Genomic DNA, 27,252 nt, shown 5'->3' on the forward strand with positions numbered 1-27,252 from the left:
TATTTTCCGGGCCTATCAATATTTGAAACTTTTCAAAAAGCCGCATATCTAATCCATTATTATCCATTCCTGCGGATAATCCTTCAGCAAAGAAGGCCAGAGCAGCGGCCATTGGGATCTTTAAAAAGTTGATCAGTAACCTGACTGTAAAAGAATTCCCACACAAACAAGTTTTATGTGCCCCCGGTTTAAAGTCTGTTTTGATAAATGCTACTTAGGTGGAGTTAATGTTTGGACTTTGCCCCACTTCAGTCCGACGGCTGTTCGGCCACTATTGAGTCCCATTGTTATATAAATCGTGTATAAAGCGCACTTGGGGTAAACAAGAGGGTTTGGAGCTGAATGAGGCCTTTATTGTGTTATGTAACGAGCCGAGCTGGGTTGCTGAAGGATCATGGGAAGGAGGCAGGTCACCCATACTGCACTTCGCAGTTCACCGCCCTGTGCTTCCAAGGCCCTTCCGTAGGCTACGCATCTGCAGCTCTGGTGAAGTCTGTGTCGTCCATATCATGTTGGTCATCCATATTTTGAATATCGGATAAGGAGAAGAGGTCAGGGATGTTGTGAAGGGAGGAACGCGTTAAGGAATGAACTATGCGTTGAGATTACGGTGATGCGAAAACTTTATATCGTAGTTTATGCAGTGAAAGTGTGATGAGAAGTAGTATCCTTCACAAACGCTTTACAGCACGTGCACAGAACAGCAGGCCTTACAGTGGTAAACACTGCTTTGTTTGGCATACCAAACCCTTGCAAATCCCAATTTCAGATGTAATTTCATGCAACACTTAAGGGTTAATTAACTTAAATAGCGTCTTCAACAGCTACCCATAATGGCCAGCCAAAGCCAGACTTGATGTCAACCCAGGCAGGCGGTAATGATGTTTGCATTCTGGGCAGTCCTGCAGCAGGAGCAGTTATAAGCCATGTTAAAACCTGAAACTGCGAAGCACACCTATGGAAGGCTTCCCCATTCACAACAAGCTCCCACAATTATGTCATTGGGGGAGAGAGATGTCGCCACACCAGGCTCAAGTCACACCCATCGGGCAGTTTTGACACCGGAACCGTAAGTGCTGAGCGCTGTAACCTAGCAACAAATCAGCAAACACTCGTCAGTTAGGAAATGCACAGCACTGGGACCTGGTGCCTTATGTAACATCAACACTTCTAACACACACACACACACACACACACACACACGGCAACAGCGGCGCGCGCGAAGAGCAACACCCGCCAGAGACTCCGCCAGCGTCAGCTCCGTCCCCACAGACGCAGGGAGGGGCGCAGTGCCAGGAGGCAGCAGCTACAGCCAGGGCAAGACGCCTCCGGCCTCTCTGTCTAGCAGGCAATGGGATCCACTTCAGCGAGCAAAATGCCTTTCCAGTAAAGGACCATTTAAGATTTCCATGTAGCTCCCAGTAAATGAGTCCTGAAATGGCTTTTCTTTACCGCAAACCCTCCGAATGTAATCAAATCCACCATTTTTGTCATCCTGTATATAAATATATACATATGATTTACAATACGGAACTGCTTAAATAAGTGATCTGAAAACAGATTAAAGATCTCCAGAATAAACACATTCTTCACTCGAGGAGCCCAAAAATGTAACCCAAACACATCCCAATTACACTGTGTGTTCGGGACATTTACTTTTTCTGCGGAAAAGAAAAACAAAAGAGGAACAGTCCCGAGCGGGATGGGGGGCTGGGGCCACGCCAGGACCGCTTGCGCTCAGCATTGTTCCTGGGAGAACACGAGACGGGGACTTGGCCCGGGGCACGCTCTGTTACTATTTGGATAATGTCGGGGCTGTTTGCTGTTTGGATTCGGCTATCGTCGCGAGCACGTAGCGTACCGTGTGCTCCATAGTAAAATAAATAACCACGGAGCCGAGCTCGCGAAATTCAAGCGTGCAGGCACATTCGCCCCCGTGTTTATCTCAAGGAGGACGTGCTCGTGGCTCGGGAAGCGTATCTCCGCAGTCGAGGAGCCTTGGAAATTCGCTGCTGACTCTCAGTTCAACTCATTTTGGGAGGCCGTAGGGCGTCATTAAGTAATTAACATTAATGAATGCTCTCTAACGCCTGCCAGGGTAGCAGCGAACGGTAGGGAAGGGTGTCATGGAAAGTAAAATCACGTCCAAAGCCTGAAATTATAGAGCCGGAGCCAGAGCCAGATCCCGAACAGAGTGAAAAGGTTAAATTGCTCATAGCGCCTGAATAACTTCAGTGTAGCTATATCATTTTAGTACCCATGCTAAAATACACAGCTTTTTTTCTTTCTTTTTTTTAACGCAGTACACCCTTATATCAGGGGCCTCCAATCTTATCCAAAAAGGGGCCGGTGGGGGGGGTACTGGGGTGTTTGTTTTAGCCCAGCACTATGATACCTGATTCACCTGATGAACTAATCGTGGTCTTCAATCAACACCTTGATAAGCAGAATCAGGTGTCTTTGTGCTGGGGCTAGAACAAAAAAACCTGCACCCACACCGGCCCTTTTTTGGATAAAACCAAACACTGCTGCTTTACACGACATATCCACAGACAACTAAAAATCAGCAACGATTCAGAGATGCAGGAAGCAGTATTTCAGCAAACGTTTCTCATTTCAAACCATCGCCCGGCGTGAGCGAGGGGCTCAGAACCCAGAGAGCAAGCCGTGCGTCTTCAAGAGGCCTGTAAGGCTGACGTGCTATGCCCCCCCCCCCCCCCCCCCCCCCTTGCGCTCTGCGTCTTTAAGAGGCCCGTAAGGCTGACGTGCTATGACCCCCCCCCTCCCCTCCCGCCCCGCCCCCGCCCCCCCGCGCTCTGCGTCTTTAAGAGCAGCAGAAAAGGAGCGGCGTTTGCAGGGAGGGCAGAAACCTGACAGACCTGTGTGCGCGCGCGGCGCCGCTAAAGAATGCCCCTTTGTTTACCTCTTCAGAACATGTGGCCACTCGCCAGGTAAATACTACACTAACACAGATACCACGGCCTGGCAGCCCCGATAGGGCACAAACACACGTCTCATAATGAATCATTGTTCCGCGGAGGCAGACGTGTTCTTAAAGAGCGCGCAGAAAGGAGAAGGTTTAGGACAACTGAGAGCACTGGTGCTCGGCTACAGCATGCTATAGCCTAGGTATTTAAGGGTGCTTTAAGCTAGACAGTCCTGTAATAGTCTCATCCCAGAAAAAATAGTAAGTCATATTTTCATATCGATTCCTGTTTAAGATACAATGGATTCTGCTTTTTAGCTAATGGCCAATGACTTTTTGGATAATATATATGACCATATATTATATATATTGCAAGTAGATTAGCCTGTCAGACCAGACATCTGTCTGCTTTTGCTTGGGCAGATACACCTTCATTCGACCTGCAGTAAAAGTTCACAAGTAACAAAAAAAAAAAAAAAAAAAGTTTAGGGTGGACCTTCCCCTTTGTCGCATGACTTCATTATCAGGGGGGTCCAGCATTATTTTGTGCAGATTAGTCACGATTATTGGAAAAAGAGCTATGTAAATAAAGCTCATTATCTTCTGGAAAAAAAAATATTGCCTCCGACTTGTAAAGTCTAAGGCGACGCGTTCAGTGTGCGGCGCTGTGCATTCCGAGCCCTGTTGACCGTCCGCGCTCATGTGTGATAAGTCCTCACCCTTTGGCTCACAGACCCTGGCCTTTTCAGATCCTTTATCTGGGATCACCCTCCTTTCCACTCAAGTTCACCCAGAGTTTAAGGTTCGGAGTTAAAACTCAACTTCAAGCAGTCTCTCCCTTCTTTTCTTTTTTTTCTTTTTCTTTTTTTTTTTCTTCGCCTGGCCCTAATCAGATTACTTCATATTCCATTGCTCTACCATGCACCAGCGAACATAATTTAGCATTACGTGCACGCTTTAAATCACGTACTCAGATAGAGAAGCGGGTGGGGGGGGGGGGGGGTTGTAGGGTCGAAGAACAGCGGGGACATTAACGAACGGCGTGGCCTGCGATAATGACCAAAAACAAACGACCCCACACCGCACGCTGAAGAATGGCATTCAAATACCACACCTCGCTCCTTTCAACCTCCTCCACCACCCCCCAACCCCCCCCCAACCCCCCATTAAACAAAATAAACCACAAAACTGTAAATGATTCCCTGGGGAAACACAGCATTGTTCTGCATAACACTTCAGCCTCGTAGGAAGGCGAAAGGGTTTTTGTTGGCCCGCTCTGAAAGGAAACTTGTAATGAAGCAGATTAGGGAAAAGGACCGCGGGGCCTCGAAACCGAAGATCAGCGCGGTCGTCATGCCGTGTCACATGCTACAAGGGCCTCGGACGCAGCGATGGCGAGGGTGCTGAGCCGCAAATCCGTAATCAACCGCTAGCTATAATGCTATTAAGCCGCGGGCCATGGGCGGCTGTGTGTGAGTGAGTGAGCGTGGGGGGCTGGGGTGTGAGTGAGTGAGTGTGGGGGGCTGGGGTGTGCTCAGACATCACACACGCACGGCAAATATCGCAAAACAAAAAAGTGAAACGCGCATTCTTATCACAGGGTGAACAGACTGAACAGTATGGCAACAAAATACATGGTAAAATAAATGGATGTGATAACGTCCCATGATGATAAAGAACGATTCAAACTTAAACGTCCCTATTTCAGATCATTACCAACAGATCAGGTTTTTATGATTTTATGAGGTCAGAACATGAACTTCATCTGGGCCATTGCGTCTCATTCCATTCTGACGAAGGCCTTACAGCATGTCCGAGTGCCACTGCGAGCAGCTCTGTTTGGATGAGCACAGGCCAGTGAACAGCACACGCTAATGAGATAAGATATACTTTATTGAACCCCGTGGGGTAATTTGTCCTCTGCATTTTGACCCATCCTAGTTACTTAGGAGCAGTGGGCAGCCACAGTGCTGCGCCCGGGGACCAACTCCAAGCCAGTGCCTTGGTCAAGGGCAACTGCAGGAGTGCGCCTAACATGCATGTCTTTGAGTGTGGGAGGAAACCGGAGTACCCGGAGTAAACCCACGCGAACACGGGGAGAACATGCAAACTCCGCGCAGAAAGGCCCCGAGCCGAGATTCGAACCCACGACCTTCTTGCTGTGAGGCGACAGTGCTAACCACTGAGCCACCGCGTCCGCCCTACAGGTTGATTACAGGTCCACCATCCCGGCTCGGCGGTCGCTGGGGAGGGGAGAAGAGGAAGTCGGGACGCCGAGACGGACGAGCGAGATACGGGCGGGTCCCCGGGGGCGGAGAGCGCCGCGCGGCCGTCCTCTAGAGCGGCGTCGACAGCCGATCTCGCTTCCGGGACCGCGTGCGCAAGAACCTCCCGGAATTCTCCTATTCCCACGCGCGAATAAAAGAATGCAGGCGGCCGTCTGCGAGGCCGTCAGGTCCCAAGCCACGGGGGGATGGGGGGGGGGGGGGAGTTTAAACAAGAAAAGTTTAGCATTCCGTACACGAGCGGCTACCGAGGCGGCGCCGCGCGATATTCAACCCGAGCGAAGAGGAGGAGGAAGAGCGCAGCGCCGGAGGAGGGCCGATCCGTCCGCGGTACCAGGCATCATTGTCGAGTCTGGACACTATCAAGGCTCCGACCGCTGGGCGTAACGCAAACCGTAGCCCGGGCCAAGACTCTGTCTGCAAAGGCACCACGCTGCTTACTGCTGCCAGCGGGCCGTGCGATGCCAGACTGTTCCTCCTGGCCGCTTGTTTACACTGCGCACAGAAATAAGCAGCGCGGGAGGGGAGGCGATCGAGAGACAGTGGGCACAGTGTGCGAGTCCCGCGAAAACGCCAGGAACCCCAGGGGTATATTACTCCTCCGCACCGTATGATTAAAATGGTTTTGAGGTTCATTTTCGGGCAGAACATTTTCTACCAGCAAAAGCAAAGCTATTGTTATAGCCAACCTCCCCCCCTTGTGTCTCTGTGATTTTATTTACAAACTACAACTGAGGTTACTGACTGAGAGGGAGGGACTGACTGAGCATTATACCTGCTTTGTTTTATTGCACGTAACCGTACCTCTGCTCAAAGTTTATCGCTAAACCTACAGCCAAACAAAAACACAAACGGTATGACAGTCTGCTCAATGACACAGGTGCAGCAGTTTATGTAATTAAAGTAGCAGCGTTCGCAATGTACGGAAAATAGTGATGGTAATTCCTAATGGTAAACTTATCCAATATGAATACGTTATCCCTTCGAGGAAAATTATGTTATCACATTTTCATCATATTACAATTTTTTCATGATATTGTAAAATTTATTTTATCATATTTCCTGACGAAAACTAAAACAGAAGCGTTTATTTAATCTGGCATGCCATGTGCGTATTGTTGGAGAAAAGCAGACATTTGCCAACGCGTCCTGAAAATTCTAGCTGCTAAAAATACTGTTTGTATAACAATTTAGTGCCCCCTCTGTAAACACACGTCCAGCTCTCTAAGGGTTATAGATTGACCTGCCCGGACATGATAACAGGTTTCATATAAAGACAATATTGGAATCCATACAGCTTAGCGTGCAGACCTGGCACCGGACAGCGCAGTACGAGAGCTCATTTTCAGTTTTATTCTCAGGCCTAATGACAGCCTGTCTTTTCTTGCAGACGCAAGCTCGAGCGCCTGTGATGGGAACTCCGGGCTAATGCGGTGGTTTTACTCCGCACTGCCTCCGCGCTGCCAGAATGGAGAGGCGGCGATGATGGAATGAGGAGAGAGCCGGGCGGCCCCGGGCCCCGGTGTGTGTAATCACGGGGCCCCAGCAATCAGCAGCAGCCCCTCCAGCTGCAAGAAACATCAACAAACCCGGCGAAGGAACCCGGAGTATCCTCAGGACAACCGAGCGAGCGCCATTTTAACTCTCTGAGGAAGAGATCTGCACAATCAGCGAGGAGGAGAAAAATAAGTGTTTCTACGCGAGTGGAGTTTTCCGACATTATTGCACTCTTATGCATATTACTGAAGTTCCCCACGGGAAAATAAATTCTATTCTATTCTATTATCCGTGTAAAAATGAGACTCCGCAACAGAGTAAATCAACTGTGATTCCATTTGCTCCTGTCCTCTATATTTGTTTTTATATTTGATTTTGACTATGTATTTGATTATCATACTGCATATTTCCTTTTCTCTTTTCTGTTGCTTTTTGGCATTGCCATTCCTTGTAAAGTGTGTTGAATTCCATATGCTAGATGAAATGCACTCAATAAATAAAGTTTGATTGACTGATGTCCTTCATGCGAATGACCATCACTCAGTGTAGCTACTGCACTGGCTGAGGTGGAGTCAGAGGCAGAGACTGTGGGAACATGGGAAGTTGTCAGGCAGATGCTGGTGGATGAGTTGCCCGGGGAAACGGGGGTCAGGTGGGTGCAGTGCCTCAGGAGGGCGCAGGCGTAGCAGTGACTGGGGGGGGGGGGGGTGGCGGGGGGTTGGCTAAGCAGTGGAATTCTCCTCCTATAGGTGAGTGAAGAGAGGGATCACAGGGATCTGGGAAAGAACAAAAGCGCCTGTACGTGCCGGGACAGGAGAGGGCCACGAAACGTGAGTCCAAGCATTCCGCGCCCCCGTCCCCCCCCCCCTCCCGCTGCCACCCCCGCCCCCTACGGGCTGACGTGAGGTGATTCATACCTGTGTGTGAGCTGCGTGGGGACGTGGTGCAGTGGGAGGAGCCGTATGGCGCTATACGCAGTGGGCGGAGCACCGGCAGCCCTTCCCTATGACGGACGGCGCCCATTTATGAAGACGCCGCAGGAAGTGACACAACTGCAGAGGTATTCGGGGCTCGTCAGGCATGGAGACAGCCAGAGAAACAGACACCGTTCCCTCTCAGAAGTCAAAGGCCAGACTGCCAGAGCAAAAGACCAAATGACTGCATTCTCAGTTAACTATTAATTTGATAAGTCTACATATGACAAACACAAACTCAGTCTTTGCCCTCATGTTTACAGGCTGGTAGCGTATATAAAAGATAGCGGCCATATTCTAGTATGATAGGGGAACACACCTGTGAACATACACAAATTGATATCTGACATCGTTGCAATCAGTATGGCATATATGCTGTTTATGCAGAGTCCAAATCCAATAAACATGTATGTCTGGAACATCATTTCCTGGAACAAAATGTACTGTATTTGGCTTTGTTCTAACTAATCACATCAACCACACTAAATGGACCTGAAAGTATGTTCCCTGCAAGTGACTGCATGTTGCTTTCTGGTGACCTTTAATGCATTACAATGCATGTCAATGACCTTAAAAAAAAACTAACTCAGCCGTTCACGATATACGGGTATTTATTCTGATTGATATTCCTTGCATGGGGGCCCCTGATCTCCTCTTCATGAGATGCAGCCTTCCCCCAGCATCGCCCTGCTCCTTCTAAAGAACAGCAAACGCGAGCACTGCACCAGACAAAGGCTTCTCAGCCTGTCCTCATTCTGGCCTCCATCGCTGTTGTTTCTTTTTTTTATTTTTTTTTATTTTTGGGTGACTTCCTGGCTGGCCGCGCGCGGTCAGCAGGTTGGGAATGACCAGAGTCATGTGAAAGAGAGCTTGCTGCTGTCAGGCTTCCAGCAGCAAGCGGCCGTGCCGTGCATCGCGGCTGATGCATCATGGGATTGAAACCGCACTCCGGCCTCCGCTGCTCGCTCGCTCGCCCGCCCTGCAGCGTCCACTTCCTCCGGTCGCGCCCTGGCGCAGAGGAGCCGCTCTGTATTAGCGCAGCGCTGCTGAGTGAGGAAGTTCCCCAAAGAACCAGAAAACAGACCCCTGCAGTTAGCCTGCAACAGCACCAGCGCAACGCGCTATGATCTGGACTGGTTTCATCCTTTTCCAAACCGGGCCCTATTGTTAAATGTTAAATGCTTTGCGCCTTTGCCATTTTATATCTCAAAGTTCAGTTTTTGTGTAATAACGGCATTGATAAAGCCATTTCAAAGCCAAACAACTGTGCAGCAGATTGCTTTTTGGAAGAGAACACTCAAAATTTGGCAAAAAAAAAAAAAACCTTTTCATTCACATAACTGTACATGCAATCTAGCTGAACGAACCAAACTATTTAACTTTGCCTCGATAATATTGCCGATAATATTGCCAGCTTTGGACAGCAACTGGAACAATGTACCACTTACTGAGCCCCCTCCTAAAGCGCCCCCCACCTCCGCCCCTTCCCTCCCCTCCCCCCCTCCCCCCCTCCTGCCCCCCACTCAGCCGCTCAAGCCCCCCAGCTGTGATCGCAGCCAGATGTGTGCTATTGCTCTGCGTCAGCGCGCCGTATGAAATACGGCAACTGGCAGGGCCTGGCATGGCGACTCCGTGAAGAAAGGCAAAGAAAACACACTGGCAACAGCTTTATGTTCATTATTCATTAGCAGGGAACTGCTCTACAGCGTTCAGAGGCCCTGCCAGGAAATTAGGAAGCAAAAAAGTATATAAATAGACCGAAGATAGGAACACTTTTTACACTGAACTGCTATTGTGTTCCAAACGCAAAGGGGCATCATCATGGCCAGCTCTTTCCCCAAAAAAACTTGGGGCCCTGTTGCAAATATACTATGCGTACTACGCATATTGCACTTTAACAATGTACTGTTTCTTTTTGAAAACATGCACATGACCATCATGCCATGTAGTCACAGTAGGCTCTGCCTGTGGTAGAAGCTTTGCTTTGAGGATTCCTCTCGAACAGAATGACTTCAGCCAATTCGACAAATTCAATCAACATTTGTCCTTCATTTGGACAATTAAATGCATGTGTTGGGTTTCTTTTTATTCATCACAAAAAGCTTGTTGAGCTCAGTGTCATCCAGCGCGTACACACAAAACTGTTTATGACAAAACAGGCAACAATTACATGCATTCTAACCTAAATAGAAGGACTCATTTTGACTGAATCCAGGCCAAAGTGGTGCCACTCATTTTCGCTGTTTGTTACTGTGTTGCTTGTTCAAACGTAACACAAATGACAAAAAGTCACAAATAATGTCAGCGGGGGCGTACGCCCAGCAGCACCACCGGACGAACAACGTGAAAGAGCCACGGCTGTAGTGCAGCGTTTCTGAACGAACTTCACGCTCACGAGACTTGTGCCCCGGCCCGTTCTGCTGCACCGAGCTCTACGGCGAAGCTCGCGTCCTCGTTTTCAGAATTTACAGACAGCACCGGCGCGTAGGTCACCGTTTCCGCCTCGAATAACTCCCCTGTCCTGCCCGAAAGGGGCCTCACCAAAAAGGGGGCGGCTCCCCCGAATCGTGATGCATGCGTGGGACTGAGGGGGCGGGAGGAACACGGGTCTGACTCATAAATTCCAACCTTGAGGAATGCCCCCCCCCCCCCCAGGCCCCTGAGGGGGTGGCAGGTAAATGTGAGTGTAGCATAGGGTGTGTTTATCCCTCAAAGTCACTCTCAGGTAGCAGGAACGTACCTGGACTTCTGAGTACAGGGTGTGTCTAAAACAATACGTCCGAGCTCTGCATGAATCACTTCAAGCAGTGCTAATAAGCCAGACTCAATAATTACCCGTTGCAGTCTTAATTACTGAATGCATGGCAAAGCAGGGGATTATGGGGCTTGTAAAGATGGATTCTCTGCGGTCACACTGACGAATCGTTCCATTAGCTGTGAGCTGTGGTCTATAGCAACAATTTGTTTTTGGACAACAATTTGTAATCCTCAAAATACATACTTTTGTTATGCAACGACCATGTCTGGTTTTGGCAGAGATAGAATGACCATGTCTCAGGCAGCAACAACAAAAAAAATTTTAATTCTCCAACATTTTATTCAGAACAGCTCTCCAATTCAGAAACAGCTCTCCAGCAGTTCTGAATAAAAGCTTAAAGGCGTGACATTTCTCAGTCTCTCCATCATTGATTAATGTTGTTTGACAAAGTATTACACATGTTTGCAAAGAAAAAAACAGCTTTAACCATAAGCAGCCACTCCTGCTCGAACCAGGTTTACAATATTAATATGAACTGAAACCTCCACTAAAAATCTCTTGGCTGGCTGAAGGTAAACCACAATGAAGCCCCGAAAACGAAGTTGCAGGAAGAAATAAAATAAACTGGCGATCATGATTAATGAATGCTAGTATGAACGGCATAGACTGCGAGATGTGCGAAATAATATTCTAGAGCTTTCCTTTCAACATTCACAACTCAATGATAGAATCACAAAGCCATTCCCATCACCAGTGACAGACCTGGCAGATACTGGCCCTCTTACATGAAAGAGTGACATAACAAACCAAAACAAACAGTCACGATGGATCTTATCAACCACTTGGCTGGGGTCACACACACATTTACCGTCGAGTACAAAACCATAAATGAAATGTATCGGGGTGTAATTGTTAGTGTGACAAACTGTAATAGATGGGAAAGAAATGCCCCAAGGTTGAAGATCTAAGAGCTACTGAACTGCGTGGCAGACCGCCAAGCTTTCGGAGTGAGCAGTGATTAAGACTTCATAATAACAACAACACAGATAAAAGAGAGAGAGAGAGAGAGGGAAGAGGGAGAGACAGCAGTGCAGACTTCTGGGAGAGATGCTCAGGAGAACAGACGCGCCCCCCCCGGAGCGGGGCCGATCCCTCATATGGAGTGGTGTGATAATTACGGATTTAAGGACAGCCCACAGTCTGGACTGAAAGGGTGTAGAGTCAGCCAGGGAGATCCACGGGGGATTATTATTAATCACTGCACACACACTCACGCACACTTGCTCTTTCTGCCCGCGTAGAACTCAGCCTCGCGTTGTGAAATTATTACAGTGCGGCTCACGAATATCCACGGACGCGCTCAAAAACAATGATGTTCCAGCTGAGGGTAAGAGGTTTAGGAATCCCATAACAGGATGGCTTTTCAGGATTAGGTCTTTACATTCAGCCAGTGTCCTCTCACAGGGCAGTCATTAGTTGTGTTACACAATAGTTTCTGTTGATTTCCAAAATTGGCGTCCACTGCTCCAGCACCATTTGGACAGCAAATTTGGCATATATTCTCTTCCACAGCTGAGGACCACGATACTGAAAAGCCTACTGTTGTAGAGCTACTGAAGCAACAGTGGATTGAGTGAGGAAAACGGTGTCTTGTGTACTCCCAGTCAGCCAACCCGGGAGAAACAATATGCTCCTCCACACCATAGTTAGGATGTAGTAGCCACAGACCGACGGAAAGCTAATATAAAGACAAATAACATTGTCTCCCGATTACGTGATTCTTTCCCTCTTTCGAAGCCCTCAATGCGTTGCGAGGCACTGCCCTTACCTGCGCATCATCTGTTGCCTGTCATAAAGACAACGGACGGAAAGAAAAGACTAGCAGTCGCATAAGATGTCGGCGAATGGCAGCTCAAAGAGGGGGCCCAAGTGACCGTCCCCTCACGCGGGGAGCTGCACTCGAACCCTTGGCACAGCGGGACGCCGTGTCCACACTCTGTCAAGCTTTTGTTTGGTTTTTGTCTCGCTTTGTTTGTCCACTGAATATTTATGTTTTCCAGCGAGGATACTGGGAAGAAGCCCAAAACAGTTAAGAGCAGCATAGCAGCAGTTCGACCGCAAAAAAAAGAAAAAAAGAAAGAAAGAAAGAAAGAACCAACGAGGGATTTTGTGGCCTATTTTTCCCGGGCCTGAAATATTTCACATATCATGTCTGGATTGTCCTACCAAAATTAAGTAAACAGTAGTGGGTGGGAATGTTGTCTTTTCTCTTCCACAAAAAGAAAAAAAAAATGGCGGTGGTATGGAAACCTGCTGCACTTTTGGTTTCTGAAGTGATAGGATCTCCATGGCGACATCATCCATAACACTTATACAGATGTAGAGTACAACCATAAAACAAGGAGTCATAGGGTCTGATAAAGAGTTGGAGATAAGATTTTTTCGCATTACATGAAGCCTCTAGGTTCACGCCTTCCTTACCAGCTTCCATTGAGTGCTATTGAAAGGTACAATATTGGAAAACGTTGGAGGTGAATAACAACATTGTAAGACAGAAAGTTATCTAAAAACCATCCCAACCACAACTTTCTAAATGCTCTGTAAATACATCACACTTATAGTTACTATAATGCCATTTTTACATGACTATACCAAATAATCAGAAAAAAACAGTCCTCAAAACTTTATCTTTGCATATCTCTAAACATATCTTTAAAATGCTTTCCTGAAGAAAAAAAGTACAAGTCTGCGGTGGAACTATTTACGATGTTGGAAAGTTGTAGGGGCTATAAAACATTGTAAAGTTATTCTTATGAATTATTGTTCACCGCAATCTCCCTGCATGTTGAAAAGCTGTAGCCACGCGTTGTACTAATTGGGTAAACTGTAAAATCCAAAAATAAATCACTAATTTCAGAAATGGGCAAGAGAATTGCAGTTACAGTGCCTTGATAATGGTGCCTGTTATAAAGAAGAGCCTTTTTCACAAATCTTTCTTCTTATGCTCCAATTAAAACTGACTATAATTTGGAGAGGACGGAGTCTATTGCACACGTATGTGTTTGATATGGAATGTACGAACAAGCTGTTGGCGCGATAGGGATGGAATCAGAATCAAGTTTGAAAAACTCAAACATATTGAGAATCCAGCCAATGTCCTGTATGTATGATTCAGATTTTCAGTGCACACCTCAACTAGCGCCGAATAACAAATATAGATATTTTAAGCAAACTCTCAACGATGCTAGCAATAAGTGTAAATATAATCCGGAGACAGACCGAACACTTCTGCTTTCTAGAAGCAGAAAATTACAGAAAATAGCCTCTGTATGAGGAACATTGCTACTAGGACGTAGACGGTTTCTATTACAAGTGGACAATTACTACTGCCTTTATATTTGCAAACCGTCAGCCTTTTTTATTTCAGGTAGCAATCAAACAGTCACAGACAGTAAAGCTAAGCTGGCCTATTAGTGTAGTACCTCTCCCTCCAGGTGTGTGTGTGTGTGTATTTGTGTGTGTATGAGAGTGTGTGCGTGCATGTGTGTGTCTGTGCATGTGCGTGTTCGTGTGTTTGTCTGTACATGTGCGTGTGTGTGTATGTGTGTGCATGTACAACCCCTTAGTTCTACACTAGAGCTTCAATGATCTAAAGCCTTCTGTTATGGTGTTGTTTAGAACTCTGAAATGTTCATATATTGAATAAGTCAAATTACACATATTTTAACAAATCATTTATTGGAATTACTTGAATTATGCACTGAATACAGGTTTTTTTTTTTAATTTTCACAAAAACAGATTTTTGTCTTTAAATTGTTTAAACATTTAATAACTGATAATCAAATAACTTTTAAGCAAGAACATTTCAAAATCTCAAAACATCTCAAAAACATTTTTTTCTATGTCGGCTTTCCAAAGAATGCAGAATCATAATAACACAGCATAATAATAGCCTGTTGTCTACAGTTGACATCTGCTTGCAAATAACGTTAAGCTTCCTGAATGCTCAAAAATGAAAACACTGTAGACTAGGCAAACCTCATAGAGAATGCAGTCTATCTGCATTGATTAGGGAAAAACTGAAAGCTATTAACCAAGAGAAGCCCATGTTGGGTGAACTGTGGGTTCAAAGCAGGGATGGGTCTTGTCTGAGCTCCATCAGTTAAGGGGGAATGGGGGGGAGGGGGGGGGGGGGGGGCACTGAAACATGGGCAGCAGTCCGAGGATGACAAGGCAGTTTCTGACACCCTGCTTTAAATGCTCACTGTTTTTTTGCACGAATCAAACATTCACTCACAGCATCAGGTTTCCAGTATTGACAATCACTGGTCAAATTCAGAAGAATATCTGCAGACCGTATATTTTCTGTGCACTTCCAAAAGGGTATTGGGGTTCAGATACACCCCTATTACACAAGTGCATACCAAAAATATAAACATCCTGCTTGAATGTGCATTCTTTTATGCCCCACAATATCCTCTAAAAACACTCTGGTTTGACGGATGCAGGAAGCTGACGTGTGCAGAAACTCCAGTTGCATTTGAGGCTGATTTTCCAATTTGAGTCATCCATTCGATGTGAAAACGAAGCACAATTTTCACCGAAGAAAACCTCTGTGGATGTGAAAACCCTGCAGTCCGTCATCGCCGGTTTCCGTGTGATCAACCGTCCTTTGAGCACCAGACCACCACCAGTGCCTTGTGGCATCTTGTTTTCTCGTAACATTCCAGCATCTCGGGGAAAAGAAATATTGGAAATGCTGCGGATCGCTTCGGTGCGGACGACCACAACATTAAAACCTCGCGTAAGAATAACAGTAATAAAAGCTGCGCCGCATGAACTGTTTATGCATTGTAAATTCCTCGCATTACAAAGGAAAGCAGGCGGAGATTTTTGAGCTGTGTCCCCAAGCTTTAGTGTGGCTGAACCAGTCCCTGCGTGGTTGCGGTTAATGGATGCTCGCAGCGCTGCGAAACCCAGTGGGTTTTGGCTCAAAGCAAGACCTGGAGGGGCTCAAACGCACCCACTTCCAGAGCTGAGAAATATTTGAGATGTCTAAACTCGAGCAACCCAGCGTCGGAAAACCTCCTGAGAGCTATCTTCAACAACCTTGAAGATAGCTGTAGTAAAAAAAAAAAATGCACTAGATTTTTGTTTCCTAATTTATTTTCTTTTCACCCCCTCGCCCTACTTTTTAAAGGCACGGGTAAGAATTTTTCTGGCTTAGACAATCCAGTAAATCACTGTGCACCTTACAAGCACGCTAACCTACAAATTAACTGAGCAAAAAAAAAACAAAAATACAAAAGCTTGGGTAGAGCAACCGCAAATTCATTTCAAGTGGATCACAAATGCAATTTCATGGCAGTTGATTTCCTTAAAGAAGTTGTTAGTTAGAAAGGGAAGAGGAACCGTCTTAGGAGAAAAGTGGGACACAAATAGGCCTAAAAAGTTTCTGCCTTGAGTATAGAAGAGAAACTAATTAAATCTCCAAAAACACAAGACATTCTGTCACGTCAGGCACCTTCACTTTATCTATAGACAGACTGACAAGTTTGGGATTGCCTAGCGACCACTCTCCGAGCTCCATATCTGACTTGTTTAAAGCACTTCTGAATGCTATCAGCCCTAGGCAAACATCCATAGGGCCACAGATATATGTTGGGCGTGCCTTATAATCTTTAGACAGATATCGTTCAGGTGATCCTAGAACTTTAACCACCAGCACAGAGAGAAAAATGGGCCCGTTTTATAGATTGTTACACCCTTCCTGCATAAACACTCCAGAGGCTGCAAGCCAGCATCTCAACTGTCCTTATTACACATACACACCCATGCACGCACATGCACATGCACACACCCTACCTCATGCAAACACATGTGCACATACACAAGCATGCACAGACACACACACGCATGCACACGGCACATGCACACACACACACACACCTTACTTCACACAAACAGGCTGAAGGAGAATGCTGTGAAAATGAGATGTGCTTGAGACCGTGAATAACATTTATCCACAAATCTCTTATCCACAGCGACTATGCACAGCTGCATCAGGTGCAGAATTCACCCTTCAAGAGACTGGCAGTCAGCAGCTCCAGGGGCTCACATGACAGCCTGCTCAGTCTTAGTATAAGCAGAGGGACATTTACACTCACGCATACTGAAACAAACAGGAACATGGATTTTCAAGAACGGTACAAAAAAAAAGGGGGGACAAATGAAACATGCATTCGGTCGGGCTTTCGCTCTGGAGCGTGAAACGGGCGCCCTGGCCTGCCGTCCGCGCGGTGAGCAGACGAAGCGCTGATCCCCCTCAGACGCTCCGATCTGCAGCTGAGCGCCCCCCCTCCTCCGCAGCCAGACCCCGCCGGGCCGCGGGACACCCCGGCCGTCCCTCGGTGTTGCTGAACCCGGCCTCCCCGTGCGCCTCCCCGCTCGCCTCCCCGTGCGCCTCCCCGTGCGCCTCCCCGCTCGCCTCCCCGTGCGCCTCCCCGTGCGCCTCCCCTGATCTCCGCCCGACCCCGCGCCTCCCTCTCCCCCATGCGGGGCCGGGGCACCCAAGCGCTCCGCCAGAACTCCCCCTCGCGCCGCAGATATTTATCCGAGACGGGCGGTCGCACAAACGGGCGAGCTCTGATTCAGACAGAATGAAAGCCGAGCCGCGGTCCATCGAAAGCACTTCAGACGTTTTCCAGAGAACAAAAAAAAAACAAAAAAACATGGCACCTACTGCACAAGTCCCCTTCGGTGAAGCTGGCAGCGTTTTCGGAAGCCCTCCAACCAACTGGATCTCCAACTTTATAAGACATCGCCGTTCGGACACTTAATATAGCGACCAGCTCACTGTGACCCCAAAAAAAAAAAAGTTTGGAGTGTGCGCTTTAGGGATAAGGTTGACAAAATAAAACATCTCAGAGCCCAACAATTACATCATTTTATGCTTCTAAACATGTACAGTAAGCCAATTGGAGGGGTTTCAATCTCTGTCAGGGGCTACAATACACAGAGCTGCATAAAGTACAGTTTCAGTGATGCAGCGCCAGGGGTGAAAATTATAGGACAACCGTGACCGTGGCTATTCAGTGCCCGGGACAATTACTCCTCGACCTGTCCATATCGGTAACATCCAGACCCACTCCGCGGCTCTACTAAACGCGAAACCCAAAACCGTTGACTCTCAGCTCAGGGGGACGTGTCTCTCTTTCATCAAATAAACTCTCACTGAACATCTGTATATAGCACGCGGCCCAAGTTCGCAGCGGGGAAACTGGACTCGCTGCTCTCGGCCAGTTGGCATCGCTCGTTCCGTCACACCATCGCAACGGCGATTCTGCTGACTGCCCCGACGGGCAGCCCGGCGGCGGGCCTGGCGCTCGACCACCTGCTGCTCAGAGCAGCGGCACAAAGGACAGAGCGGGGGCGGGGCCCCCCCAAAAACCGCACATTTCAACAATCCTTATCAGGAGTCAGTGACCGCCCCCACCCCCACCCCCACCAGGGCTCCGTCTCACGGCAACAAACACCCCCCCCCCCCCCCCCCCGCAGGCCTTAGTTACCGAACCGGGCTCAGGCTGTGGAGCGGCTCGACGCTCTCGTTACGTGCGATTATGTCTGAAGACTGCATGACACCGCTGCAGCCCACTCCAGCTCCGGGGGCGGTGGTCGGGGTCTCTGGTGGGGGGTTAAACTCAAAAGCCCCCCCCACCACCCCACCCCCCACCTCCACCCAAAAAAAAAGGCACTGCGGCCGCCATGAGGAAATGGGGAAAAATGCCCAGCCTCCAAGAGCAATAAACTACAGTCTTTTGGTTACACCTTTTAAAAAAAAAAACTCAACACCCATAATCAATCTTTGTTCTGCTTCATAGGAAATGGGAACCTATGACCAGCCACTACATGATCTGTGAACGATAACTGCTAATGTGTGTAGAATGTGTGTTGAAGCCATACAGGATTTTTGCTTAGCTTTAAGGGTCACCTAATATGAAGTATTTCCTTTCATCTATCAACCATATACTTTATATTTCTATTCACAAATTATCCAAATTCCCATTCTCAATTAACTTATTGTCAGAAGTGTGAATGCAATTTGAGCCAAATGCTTCTGTGGCATTTGTTTTTTTTTTCATTTTCAGTGCCGATCGTGCTTCATCTATCAAAATGATCTATTTGCCCCACACAAAATAACTAGACTGTTCCAGGTGAAAAAAAAGTGGAAAATTTTGAAGAATGTTTTTCTTTTTTTTTGGGATGACTGGATTCCTTTTGCAAGAATGACCCATGAGCAAGTTATGGTTAGTCTGTAGTTAAAATAGGGATGAACTGATAAACCAGTAAACCCCACAAAAGGCGTTAATTATCCTGAAGGTGAATCACAGTTGTTTCACAATCCTTATAGTGGTCAGAGAAACACTGGGACGGTTCTGACACACATCAAAACATGACAGATTAGATTAGGTAAAAACAGACCAAACCCTATTTTACACAACCAAATATACAATGGATGAACCCTATTTTACACCACCAAAGAAACAATGGATGAACCCTCTTTTACACAACCAAAAGTATAATGAATGGACCCTATTTTATACAACCAAATATACAACGGATGTTCATACAAGAATAACTTGTCACTTGTGTAATCATACTGTGAAAATAATTGCAAATATACCTTCAAGTGCAACAGTCCAATGGCAATCTTTTATTTAAAGTCATAAGCCTTTGAATATATTCCAGATTTAAAGTCTGTTAAATATTCCTAGAAATGCTGGGGGAACTCGTGTTGAAGGAACACCAGGTATGAAAGTTAAAATAAACATCTGACGAAGGTGTCTCGGTTTTTTCCATCACATTCGTGGGAACATTCCGTGTGTTTCTTCTCATTAATTGATTACTCATAACCACGATGCAGGCAGATGGGCCAGCCCTAATCTACAAAATCTTAAACTGGAAGCCGGCCATGTGACTGTGCCGTACAAAAGAAACGGGGTGTCTTGCAGTGATAACACTGTCTGATTTCGCGTCTTAAGAAAACTGGCTTTGACTATTTAGTCCTCTTTACAGTGCCCCTCCAGCGCCACAAAGCACTTCCTCGTATCAGAAAATGCTGAATTACTGAATTATACAATTTAGCACATATTCCTGAAACTTTCTTTGGACTTATGTCAACAAACTGCGCATTAGAGTAAACATGGGGAAAATTAGTTGAGTGGGCTAAAATGCTGTTGCTTTTCAAAGCTTACTTGCATTCACTGCTGATCGTCTTGCAGTAACAATACAGAAGTTTCCAGTAATATCCATTTGGAATAAAAAAGCTGGGCGTAGAAGCCAAGATATAAGCTTGATGCATTCGCAGCTATATACATTTACAATTAAAACCACCTTACAGTCTATCAGTCCAGCCAAACTGCACACTTGATTAGTGGAACAATAAGGAAAACAAAAACTCCTGAGATTTACACTTTATGAAGTCATCTCTTGTCATGAAATCATCCATGTTTCACATCGCTAAATATGCAGCACACAACACCCCTTTTATAACTATCAACATCCACAATGACAGCTTACCCAACAGATATTTCTGATGAAAACCAGATGCGTGCGTGTGTTTGAAACTCAAAGTGATATCACCAACATCTATCAGGTCTGAAAAGCAAAACAGAAACGCAAACAAAAAAGTATAAAATCCCCCACAATGCATTTTGGTTTTGGTGGCCCCAGGTCTGGTGCCGCGCAGGAACAGAAGGGCCCATGTTATTGTAACCTCTGCCTGAGTCAGATGAATCAGACTCACTTTGTGTGCATATAATATGGCAGCCAAGGTTTAGGATTTTAAAAAAGGGTACTGTATGAGCATGCTCGCCGAGGCCTTTATCGGTCCATCCGTGCAAAACGTAGCTGCAATGCGGCACGACTTAAAAGCGGCCTTAAACGCAGCCGTACGCCTCACAGCGCAGAAACTGTGTTTGTGAAGTTGTCCTTCAAAAACTCGAGATGCTATCTCTTCTTCTTTTTTTCCACGCTGCATAGCTGTTGAAGGATTGACACAATGTTCTTTCCCACTAAAATCGCAAACGAAAACAAAACAGAAAAATGTTGCTGCAGCTCCCGCAGCACCCCATTAATTTTTATTCTTCTGCGCTTCGGTCTTTTTCAGTAACTTTCGAACGCTGGATGCTCTCTGGCCCTTCGGCGCGGGAGATCTACCACATCCTGCAGCTGAGCCAGCCTTCTCGAGGGGACAGACGCTGGGGACAGTGGTCCACAGTCGGAGTAAAACAGCAAGCTGGTGTAAAAGTATTGGCTAGTTGTAATGTGTGGGCCGATAGCACCTTCTGTGAATAGCTGAAAAATCCACATTCACTTTTCAGTTGAAATAGTACATTTCACTCAATACATATGCCCCATGTGGTTTCATTCTGCTAATACGATTGCTGTTAGTTAAGACGGTTTTTTAATTCAATGTCCCAATTGTGCTTTGGTCGAACGTACTCATTGGGGGATTTGTAGAACATATTCGGAATGATTTGCGAGACAGAGCCAGAAAATTCTATGGCATATAAAACTCTTAACTGTATAATGCTAAGCAGAGGAATAATGAAATTACTCATGCTGAATAGTACGAGCTGGCCAAACACAAATGGCCGTGATAAAAAGCGGACTGCATGCTAAGTTTCACAAGTCATTCTTTAAACTGTAAAAATTCTAGGGGTGTGCCGACTCATTGGAAAATACAACTATCATTACGAGTTTGGACTGTTTTATGACTACAACTATCAATAGACTATTTTTGGGAGAAAACCATAATAAAAAGAAATAAATGAGTGAACATTTCAAAGAAAATGGAAAACTCCTTTAAATGCAAATGGATCCAGTCATTTTTAATTCCATTTATACTGTATAATATTATTGCCACTCAATACCGCTCAAGGGACCCCCTGGATCTTTACTACTTTTCACCACATTAGTGGCGTTCCCAATTGTTATGAATTAGTGGCGTTCCCAATTGTGGTGTTTTCTAGCTATGAAGCAAAGGAGGTCAAATAATACTATTGTCATGCAAACGATTTTTAAGGATTACAGTCAAATTAACGTGACAGATTAATGTGTTGGACCAGACAGTGATAAGCGCAATTCATCTTACCTGGATTTATTCGTAGCTATGTACCTTACAGCTTGGTTATTTCAATGTGAGTACAGGAAAAAAAAAACACATAGAAATAAACATTTTGAACAAGCAGAGAAAAACGCATTTGCATAGGCATCCCTTTTTTGTGTTTATTATTTCCCCTTTTTATTTTATAAAGCATGTCCCAATAATTCTGTAACTTTTAACCCCCTTGTAGGACAATGAGTGAACAGCACAGCAGGTTCCTTTAACCGCAGACCAGCTGTGTCTCCAGTGAGCTCCAACCTGTGACCGAAAACATTTTCTTCACTCCTTCAAAATGGAAGCCTAGCCCTCGTTCAATGCATCCTGACAGTTATGGCCAGAAATCAATGCATTTTTAGTTCAGCAATGGATTTTCTGTATAAAACTGCATCTGACTGTGATGACAACAAATAATGGACACGACTACATGAGGTCAGTACGCCCCATCCAAATGAATATTTCTTGAGAGAAGCAAACATAAAATATGATTTTAACTTGTGGAACCGGCCGTTTTTTAATACAGTATACTGCAATAAAGTGGAAGTTTAAGACAACAGCCTCTCTGTGCGGTAAATCCAATTTAAAACATTATGGCGAGACGTCAAATGCACTCGTTAGGAACCTGAGCTGTTGAAGGTGCCCTGCTTCAGCGTGTTCTCCTCGCTGAGTGGAGGCCATGTTTTTGTCCTCACGCAAATGCTCATGGCAGTGTCCTCCAATGTGCCATTCTTGTATACAATCATCAATTACAAACAATTATAAAAACAATCCACGAGAGGTTCAAAACTATTATTATATGCCCCGATGCACAACCTACACAGTCCCTGAACAAACTGGGACGAGACACAGCAAGGTAACACAACCTCAGCTGTTATGTAAGGCTTGAATTAGCCCACTTTAAAAGGGTATGCTGTAGCGAGCCATGCAGTTTCTACTGGCTTATTTCCTTTTGGACTAACACAAGGACGGAATGTCAACTGCTGTGTTCGTTTTTACAAAGCAACACAAAATGTAGCATTTAAATGTTTTATCAGTCTAAAGTCATTTCCGCCAGTACTAAGTACTTTCAATGTCTATCAGCATCATTTACAGTTGAAAAATGTAGATAAAGAAACAGGCGCATATATTGCCAGCTAACTATGAAGTGTCGTGCCCCTTTCATTTCCCTAAGCAGAGCTGACGATGCCAGCCTAGGGCGTTAATTAAATCAGTCTCTTCTTTGACAGGGGCTGGCAACTGGAGTTGATTTATAGACCTTCTTCACACGTTGTACTTGTAATCTGATTAGGCAAAGTTAAATGAAAGACAATGAGGCTAATTAAATATGGGAAGTGAGACATTCTGTCAGTCCATTCTAGGTACAAAGCTAATTCTGTACACTCCTTTGCATAAAATACTACATGATATAATGAGGTTACGAGTAAATAATCATTACTATGTTACTTCGTCTGTGAGGCCTTTTTATTCATGTAGACATTGTTAATCAACAGCACACAATACGCTAAACATAGACAACTACCTTAAGAGGCAGAATGCTGAAAAGTGTAGAATTCAGATGCTGAATTGTTTAATCGTTGAGTTGAAATACCGTGCAAGACCAAATGCAGTGGCACCTCAATATCGGACTCCAGTGTCAACCTCCATGAAAACTTAGTTTAGCTTTTACAGTTACGTCCATCTGCGGAACATGCGAGATTTTCAAGCCTCCTGCAAGCAACAAGGGAGGGGTTTCAGGTGCGCTGGAAGCAGAGGGAGAAAGAGGTTCTTTAATTGTTCATCAATTTAAAAAAAAGACTTCTTTTTTCCTCTCTGCTTCAAGTGCAGGTGATCTTTCCCCCCTGGTTGCTACCGTTTTCCTCTCCCTGTTCCTTCAAGAGTGCAGTGAGGCACCACCAGAGCCCTTAATTTTCCTCCAGACCTCCTGCATGCAAAGGATGGTCTTACACAGTTCTGACAAACGGTCACTGTGGTGGACACGAGCCAGATGAATAACTATATGATAAAATATATGTTATGTTATTCAGCCCACAAATACATACACAGAAATGCATATTGAATGTTCCCCTCCCTTCTTCCCCCAGGACTCCATACTTAAATGTGTTGCTGCTTTGTTAAACATCACAAAAGGATGTTCACTGATAATTAAAGAGGGTATTCCAAGTACTACTGTATCTGCAGGCCAGATTTAAATATCTTAATATTAAATTTCACAGACTTGTGACAGTAACTTCTACTCATTTCATATGATCTGTTTACTTACAGATAATTTCACAAATTAGATGATATGTGTGATCAACAAAAACGACTTATCTCATGAACACATGGAAGTGTCTTTCCTCCCACCCACCCTCCCTATTATGGCATTTGGTATTTCTTTTGCTGTTTTGAAAACAACTATTTGGGACGTCATTTAATTTGTCATATGAATTCCGTTATTTGCTCTAAGATTTTTTCTTTTTTTTGTAATTCGCTTTTTGACTGCAAGTACATTAAATTTGCCAAATGAGAACGAAATTTGTTAAATCAATAAAAAGCACGACTCCGTTGCATGACAGCACGTCCTGGAGGAAGCGCTCTAACTAGTATTTGACAAGCGCCATCTCGCGACAGAAGTGGAAAAGCTTTCAAACACCCAGCAAACTCTTGTTTAATGTGCTTTGGCAAAATTCACGATTTACATTCATGTAGTTTTGTTTCACGACTTATAAATACAGAATGTTTATAAAATGAATATTTTCTTTCTGTTCATTTGTTTCAAAAATGGCGAATAAGTTAAACAAGCATGACAAAACCCAAGAATGGCTTTGATTTGTTGAATTTTTGTCTTTGTCTTTTTCAATAAAAAAACTTTGTAGTCTTAAACACAAATAGCCTATTGTTCAGGATAACAAGCACTTAGGACACAAGCACAAGTATACAACCAAGAAGAAAGGCCTAAAAACATGTCATATAACACAAAGATCTTTTATTATAATTCACAATTTTGGCATATATAATGTTCATTTTACAATTCAAAAGTATTTAAACATTTGTCTTATACATTGGCAACATGGCATTTGTAAAAAGTGCTTCCTTTTCCTTATATTTGTAGGTCCAAAACGTTCGACAAGTGATACGATTTACGACAAGCGTAAAAGTGAAAAGGCACTGTTCCGACATCTGCCCGAGTGTAATAATAAAAAATAAAACAATAATAATATAAAATACAGTGCGCATGAAATTGACAACAGAGAGCAGGCTTTGAAACTGTTTTCACTGAACAACCAGTGAGAAAGCACAAAAAAGTCATCTTCATGTGGAATCATCATAGATACGGCAAAAGACATTTTGTATAGAGGCATCCTTTCACATTTTGAATTATACAGCATAAATATAAAGATGTAATTCTATAAAGCGTACACTGAGAGGCGTTCAATAGATCAGTACCCGAACCTATGGCAATTTTAAAAATACAATAAGCTTAATTCCGTCATATTTTGACGACATATAGTGCATAAAATAAACTGCTTATATGAAGCAGATATCACTGCATTCCAGTCCTATACTTTGGCATTAAATTCAGTCCATCTACAGTCTCTTATTTGAGTTCTGTCAGACACATGCCTAAATAGACATTTCTGTACCTTAAAGCGGAATTGAGCTGAAGTGTCTGGATGAAAGCATGGCTAGGAATTCTGTCCACATACTTCTGTATGTATGTATGTAAAAAATGCGAGATGAGTGAGAACTATGCATTTTGCAGATTTAATACAAACTGTATAAGGCACAACGCAAATTACATCTAGAGTGGAAATGACGCAAAATAGATGCTAACTTTGAACATTGTATAACAGATTAAAAATCGTAGCCAACTTTAGATGCACAGATATGTTTTGCGTAGCTGACAACACATACGCGAGCGCATTCTTACATTAAGGCACAAAACAACCATTCGATCACTGTTAAGCGTGTGAAAATGAGCTTATTGTTTCGTACAAAAGGCACATACATGTATACCTCAGCTGCCTGGCTCCTTTTTGAAACAGAGTTGGATCTGTCAGATACACAGCAAATATCCAGAAAAAAACCATTGAACCAGTTTTTAATGTCCTACATTTTTACAGTTCATTTTACGCACAGTTGCCCATGGCTTTAACAAAAGACCCATCGGGAAGTTGCCTGAAGATACCCCTTAGTGTCTCCAGTTCCCGGGTGAGATGTTCAACCCTCTTGCGCAGTCTGTCGTTGTCATTTGCCAGCTCTATGACTTTCTGTTGAGTTTCCACGTTGCGCATTTTCGCCTTGTCCCTACTCTTCCTGACAGCAACATTGTTTCGCTCTCTCCTCAAGCGGTATTCTACGCTGTTCTTGTCAATGTGCTTTTTGCTTTTCCCCCGCTCGCTGCCGCCCCCCATCATCTTCATCGATCCGCCCGGTAGGTGATTGTGTTGGTGGTGAGGGCTCGGGACAGGGGTTGGGGGAGGCGTCGGGTGGCCGGGCTGGAGATGCATAGTTGTCTGCGCGCACTGCGCAATCTGGTACTGAAGATGCGACAGATGCTGCGGATGATGATGGTGAGAAGGATGGTAAGTTGGCGGCATTGAAGCCTGAATTGCGTCTTCGTCCTCCCTGGGTTCTTGCTTTATCGCGACAGGTCGGATTCTTGTCGCAGACGGGTTATCATAGAGCGGTTCCAGCTTTGAAGAATCCATGTAGTTGGCCATGCAGCCATAAACTTGTTGGTGAGCCCCAGGCACTCCGCCGGTGCCGTGGGGGTACTCGTACTCACCGCTCGCCAGTTTAGCTTTTTCTTGTTTGGAACTGTTATGGAGTAAATCGGCCAGGAACTCGTCGTTGAAGGTCGAAGGGTCTATGTAAGCACTTATGTCGATTGAGTTTTCGTTCTCGCAAATCTCACCCAGGTCTCCAGTTGCAGGAGGCTCTTTGTAGCAAAACGCACTTTGCTGATTCTGGGGCAGGTTGGTCATCAGGGGCCGTTGCGCGACCTCGTAGAAGTTGGACTGCTCCATGGAGTATCTATAACCCGCCTGACATGGTGAAGAGCTCCGGGAATCCAGCTTGGTCGCAGTACCGGAGAAAGCCGCAGTGGCTCGACGAATAAAGCGCAGGTTTCGTTAGTGTTCTCACAAGGTGAGTTGCAGTTTGAATGTGATCTGTCGCGACAGGACTGACAAGCGTTGACGGTGTCTACCTGCAAAGAGTGGTGTTCCAGAGTCTGGTCAGACTGGTCTTTGAGCACAAGCACCTCTCAACTGACAGTATATGGACAAGCACGCTATATATATATCTCGGTGTAGTGGCAGGACGAAGTTTTCTGGGTCCTAATGCTCAACCATACGAAACCCCAACACGTTTTACCAATATTTCATTGACACAGTGAATTAACACAATACAAAAATAAGCAAATATACCTAAGTGTAAGCAGTTTACAGACATTTTAAACAGATAACGACAAATTATATGCTAATCCAAAATACTTATACAAACTAAGGGTAAGAAATATAATTTCAGGTTACTGTTTAGACTGTCAACTGTCACATTTGCGTCGCATTCATATGAACATCTGGATTTCGATTAAATAGCACATTCATTATATCCTGATGAAGTTCCTATTCAAATAATGATCCCCACACTTAGCCACTCTCAC

At 45.2% G+C, this 27,252-nt stretch overlaps 1 protein-coding gene and 1 long non-coding RNA gene across 2 annotated transcripts; one reads left to right on the plus strand and one right to left on the minus strand.

Moving 5' to 3' along the window:
* The first annotated feature begins 2,894 nt into the window (after window positions 1–2,894).
* Window positions 2,895–7,224, plus strand: LOC135242754 (uncharacterized). Its single transcript, XR_010326451.1, has 2 exons — window positions 2,895–3,187; window positions 6,602–7,224. It is a non-coding gene; the product is annotated as an uncharacterized LOC135242754 (long non-coding RNA).
* Window positions 7,225–24,550: 17,326 nt separating this feature from the next.
* On the minus strand, window positions 24,551–26,872 carry cebpa (CCAAT enhancer binding protein alpha). The gene has a single exon (XM_064313964.1). The coding sequence runs from the start codon at window positions 26,612–26,614 to the stop codon at window positions 25,715–25,717; it is 900 nt and encodes a 299-aa protein (XP_064170034.1). The 5' UTR covers window positions 26,615–26,872; the 3' UTR covers window positions 24,551–25,714.
* Window positions 26,873–27,252: the final 380 nt, after the last annotated feature.

The sequence above is a fragment of the Anguilla rostrata genome, chromosome 16, assembly GCF_018555375.3.
Source record: "Anguilla rostrata isolate EN2019 chromosome 16, ASM1855537v3, whole genome shotgun sequence".
In the NCBI taxonomy this organism is placed as follows: Eukaryota; Metazoa; Chordata; class Actinopteri; order Anguilliformes; family Anguillidae; genus Anguilla; species Anguilla rostrata.

What these genes read in the sequence shown, in the direction of transcription:
- cebpa (XM_064313964.1), bottom strand. Translation starts at nt 26,614, where the DNA reads ATGGAGCAGTCCAACTTCTACGAGGTCGCGCAACGGCCCCTGATGACC.